This window comes from Morone saxatilis, unplaced genomic scaffold (genome assembly GCF_004916995.1).
Source record: "Morone saxatilis isolate NCDOM2014 unplaced genomic scaffold, NCSU_SB_2.0 Contig24, whole genome shotgun sequence".
NCBI lineage: Eukaryota > Metazoa > Chordata > Actinopteri > Moronidae > Morone > Morone saxatilis.
In genome coordinates this window covers 16789228-16794351 of record NW_023339807.1, presented here as the reverse complement: position 1 = coordinate 16794351, position 5124 = coordinate 16789228, and the positions used below count along the sequence as shown (strand labels likewise).

Here is a 5124-nt window from a genome sequence, read left to right as displayed (position 1 = left end):
AGTTAACAGTTACACAAAGAGCATTTATTAATTTTAAACATGGTAACTCCAAAGTGTATGCACATGATGCAGTTTGTACCATGCATGGGACTTGTGGAACCCCATAAAAAGCAACTCTCAGGGTTCTGTACATAACTCGGTTTCCATGATGATGTTTAACATTTGTTAAAGGTGTTTTCAATTACCCTGGCCCATTAACCCTCAAGTCAGGTGGAAGTTAAGCAAAGCAGAGCTGGGGATTACATGAATTAACCAAAATCTATGTAATCTAATAAGAATGAGAAAGGTGTATGTTGTTTCGCCATTACAGGTGTAAAAAAAAAAACAATAACAGGAGAGAAGCTCCACTCTCTGAGCAGTACATTTTGTAATATTGAACCATTAATCTTTATGACTGTAGGTCTGACCTCTTGCCTCTTTTGTCCATACAGATTTCCCACAGATGCAGTGTATCCGAGCTATTGTTGCCCAGCAGCCCGATGAGCTGTCGTTGGATAAAGCTGATATCATATTAGTGCACCAACAAAGCAGCGACCGTAAGACCACCACACTATCTTTTCATTCTTATCATTCCCTTTCAGAAAGTGCCATTCACCTGTGAAATGTGCAATAAGCATTCAGTTACTTCATGTTGGATTCTTTCTTCTTTCCAGATTGGGTAGAGGGGACCAGACTGTCTGATCGGCATCGTGGGTGGGTTCCAGAGTCCCATTTGGAAACCATAAGCAACTCTAGAGTACGACAACGCAACCTGTCAGATGCCCTCAAACTGACAACGGCCACCGCTGCTGTTTGACTGGGATGCTCAGACTGTGACTAAACAGAGGGGTCGTCCTGTGTGCACCGTAAAAAAGGATGAGACTCAGTTGTCTGCTTCAAACTGCTGGAAAATGGACCATGGACATTCTGTGATGCTGTAGTGTTGAATTGTTCACAGCAACTGAAATGTTGTGAGAATGCATCTCAGTGTAGCATTGGATCTCACTTGTTTCACTTGATGGAACAATATATTGCCTTAGAGCAATGCATGAACTGCTGAGGCCTGCCTAAAAGACATGTGAAAGGACTATGTAACTCTATTAACTGTTATTTACAGTACATAACAAACATTGTATGTGCTGTAAAACATCGATAACTGTTGTTTTAAAAGTTTTAAAGGGCAATCCTATTTTTCCAAGAAATGCTATTCTTGGAAGATGTATTATTATGTGTGTATATTGAACAGAATCTAATAGTTGAGTGAATTATGTTTATTGAAATGTTGGCCCCTGCGTGCAGGAGACCTAAAGAGAATCATACAAAGTGTAAAAGATAATTCAAAGATGCACAGCTAACCCAGTGATAACATTTCAATAAATTAAGATTGGTGGAACCAAATGACTCTCGAACATAATTATGTCTTATTGGGAGGATATCTCTGGGTTGTTTCCATCACATAAGCTGTTTGGATGGAATTGGAATTTTACAAAAAGGGTTAAACTGTGACAATTTGTACATCAATAACAATGTTGCACGTCCACAGCGAGCCTTGAGGCTACTGTAAATTCTGTGTAATTACCGGGCATGTATTTGCAAGAACTGTTTACAGACCAAAACGAACAGTGCAGAAAATGGGGGAAAAAAAAAAAAGGCACTCACGTTAGGCACGTAGCCTCACCAAGGCGTGACCATAGGCGTGACCATAGGCGTGACCCCCTGTTGGCCTCGGGCTCGGCCTAGTTTCCACAAGCTGCTATTAGTTATATGTGCCGTCACTCAGAAAGAACGGGGCGGTGACACATATAGATGGACACCAGTGCTCAGCCAATGAACGCGCTGTAACCCTGCGTTCGGCTCCCTCTGATTGGACACATTCTGCTGTCAATCTACGCTCTCGTCTCTGATTGGTCAAAGGTATGGTGGGCGGGCGCAGCAGTTTGTTGTTGTTTTCGTTCAGCAGAATAAGTCGAGCAGTCGACATCTTTGAAGGAAAACGGCATTCCCGTACGTTATGGTTGTATTTTGAGCTAATAACTTCCACCGCGGGCCTTCTTTCGAGAAACTCGAGGACACAAGGGACCAGTGCAGTAGATCTGGATTTTTCCTGCGCAACTTGTTTTGGTCTTTTTCAAAGGTACGTGAACGCAACAACGTCTGTTAGCTTTTGTTAGCACTAGCGCCACAAACAGCTGATTTCAGATACAGTTATCGAAACCAACCTTTGCGTGTTGTATTAATATTAGAGACGGTGACTTAGCAGTGAACTCAAACCATTCGCGGTAGTTGTTTTTTTGGCTGGTTTTCTGCACACCAGTCCTGGAAAGAAGTCAAGCTGAAAAGTGACGTGGCCTTATTTCACGATGACCCAGCCCACCGAGGAACCGAGTGACCACAACAACCTGCACAACAACCTGCACAACAACCTGCACTCCGAAAAACAACACACACGATTAGTGTGAGCAGTCCGGCCGTCGGTAGTGACCGAGCACGTAACATATTGCGTGGATGAGTGTTTTTACTGTGAGCTTCAGTCTCTGTTGTTTACTCCACCCGCAGCTCGTTGTAAACACTGGCGTCCATTTGGGGGTTATTCTTCTTTCTCATGGTGGGGGCTGAGCGATATGGTAAAAACAAAACATCTTATTAATGACGGTATTAGTGGAAATGATCTTTTTTGCATCACAATTTTCATTTTCAGTGACAAAAATCCCAAATAAATCATGATAATGTGACATTTGCACATGTTTTCTTGGTTACATCGGGACAAGCAGATTTGTAGGCCACGACATCTCAGTGCTTCAATATAATGCTGTTTGTCACACATTTTATTTATAAAATTATATTTATTTATTTATAAAAGTATATTGCACTTGGCCATATTCGATAATATTTGGATTGATTGAGCAGCCCTAGTCCAGGGGTAAAATCTTCAGTCACACTTTATACATTTAATATGATGATATCAGTATTATTATGTATATGACCTATAGGAAATTCATTTGAGGCCAATCCAATATATTAATTAGTTAAAGATTATTTCCATTACCTTCATCTTCTGATTAACCTATGAAACATTAAAAAGTCGTTTCAGCTCTAAATAATGAATCACATTCATATTTCATAACATTGATGCAAAAATCCAGTAAATCCTAAAACACCATGACACCGTCTTACTCACTGATTTGCTACTGGAGATGAACTTGTGGTTGAATGATTCAATCAATCAGTTGAGTCAGTCATTTAAAATTCAAATCGCCAACAGTTTTTATAATTTACTAATCCCTTTAAGCCATTTTAGACAATAATAGATAACAATGAATAACAAAGCAGACATATATAGGAATGGCTGCCTTGGTATAAACAATAATGCAATTACAGATGACAAATGCAGAGCAGTAATAAGGCCTCTACACAACACTTGATTAAAAGATGCCTACATGTCATCTTGCAGTAAACAATGATGTGCTCTTAGTGCGGTCAATGTCACTTGTTGACTGAATGCACTGGTTGGTGAAGTCAGCTAGTGCTCTCTCTCCTTTGTCTGCTTGCTAAATAATGCTATTGTGAGAGACTTTATGTTTTCTGGTGTTGTTTGAGTCCTTGTGTTGTTTTCAGATGGGCAGTCAGTACCAGCGCTCAGTTCCACTTGAGGTGAGGAGATCAGAGGGAGAGAGAGTTCGGGCCAAGCATCCTGACAAGATACCGGTAAGTATGACATCTGGACATCTACTGTTAGTGACTATTTGATAATCACGGTCATATAGACCTTTATCTAAAGCCAGTTCTCCAAATAAAGGATTAGCTCTATGATTTCTTAAGTTAATTTCAGCTGTAAGTAAAAGTGTGAATTAATTTGTTGTTTAGATTCTGGCACATCAACACGTTCACTCTGTTACTGATGACTGATTAATGGTGCGTCTTTTTTTAATCAGATCATTGTGGAGAGGGCCCCGAGGTCACGAGCTCCCGAACTGGACAAGAAGAAATATCTAGTGCCCTCAGATTTAACAGGTGAAAAACAGTCAGAAAAAACTTCAAAATCCCTTAAATAATTCTCACATCCTGCAATCTCATGAGCTACTAAAACTCACAGATCTCCACATTGCAACTATTAACTATTGAACTACATTCAGAATGTAAAAAACAAAAGACTTACTGATGGTTATTATCAGAATCAGAAATACTTTAATAATCCCAGGGGGAAATTACTTTCGTTACATTACTCCATATGTAATAGACATACATATATTAAGAATAAATATATATATATATACAGTATTTTAAATTTAAAGTCACACTTTCAATTGTGCAAAAATGGCAAGTGTAAGGTGTCCGCAGGCCTCCTCTTCAAGCAGAGGCACATAGCAGGATGTTGGCTAGACAGACTTATTTTTGATACTGATATTGATATTTGGAATTAAAATCTGATATCAATACTTTAGCTGATTATGAGTAATACTAAAAAAAAACTTGATATGGATCCATTAGACATTTTTTTTTAAATAAAATTGTGACCAAGATACCGACTGTGGGACATTTTACAGTTTCTGCAATGATGGGACTGTTTCTAAAAGACCTCAGTCTGGGTTTGGTATATTTGTTCTACAACTTTTTTGTTACTCAGTGGGTGATGTATACACAGATATTAATATGTCTACAATCAGCCGGACAATTTATGGGCTACAGAAAGCCACCTGTGACTTGGACAAGACCAGTTCAGCTTTGGGCGTCCAGCTAACTTGCTGCTGACGCACCATCCAAGCCTGACTGGATCAGTCAGTCATTCAGGTGGAAAGCTGAAAGTGACACTAATCTGTCTAAGTTCTTTACAGGCCTGCTGTATTTTTTTTCTGCTAAATGTATAGATGTTTTTTTTTTTTGGCAGACATTTTGACAGGTCATAGTAGGAGAAGCGGAGATAATGACCTTAACGATGGCATCATCCCGAGGTCCTTGGTATTGTGTGTGCTGGCTCACTGTCATGGCTTACTGGGACACTTAATGGAATTGAGCCATCGTTAGTGTTATCATTTTCACCTGTGGATTTCATGCTGTGACAAGTCCAAAAAGTACTGCATAGATAGATAGATAGATAGATAGATACTTTATTTATCCCGAGGGAAATTCAAGTATCCAGTAGCATAC

The 5124-nt window shown here is 39.5% G+C and overlaps 2 protein-coding genes across 3 annotated transcripts in view; both read left to right on the top strand.

The window, feature by feature from the left end:
• arhgef5 (Rho guanine nucleotide exchange factor (GEF) 5) overlaps positions 1–1364 on the top strand; it is a 12535-nt gene extending 11171 nt beyond the window's left edge. For both annotated transcript variants that reach the window (XM_035672563.1, XM_035672564.1), the window contains exons 14-15: positions 432–536; positions 654–1364. In XM_035672563.1, the coding sequence (XP_035528456.1) occupies positions 432–536; positions 654–796 (248 nt within the window). In that variant the 3' untranslated portion in view covers positions 797–1364. The remainder of the gene's footprint in view (positions 1–431; positions 537–653) is intronic.
• Positions 1365–1913: 549 nt separating this feature from the next.
• The window catches only part of zgc:92606 (uncharacterized protein LOC100000242 homolog), a 4899-nt gene continuing 1688 nt past the window's right edge, over positions 1914–5124 (top strand). Inside the window, exons 1-3 of the mRNA XM_035672719.1 lie at positions 1914–2113; positions 3595–3684; positions 3912–3990. Of these exons, the coding sequence (XP_035528612.1) occupies positions 3595–3684; positions 3912–3990 (169 nt within the window). The 5' untranslated portion in view covers positions 1914–2113. The remainder of the gene's footprint in view (positions 2114–3594; positions 3685–3911; positions 3991–5124) is intronic.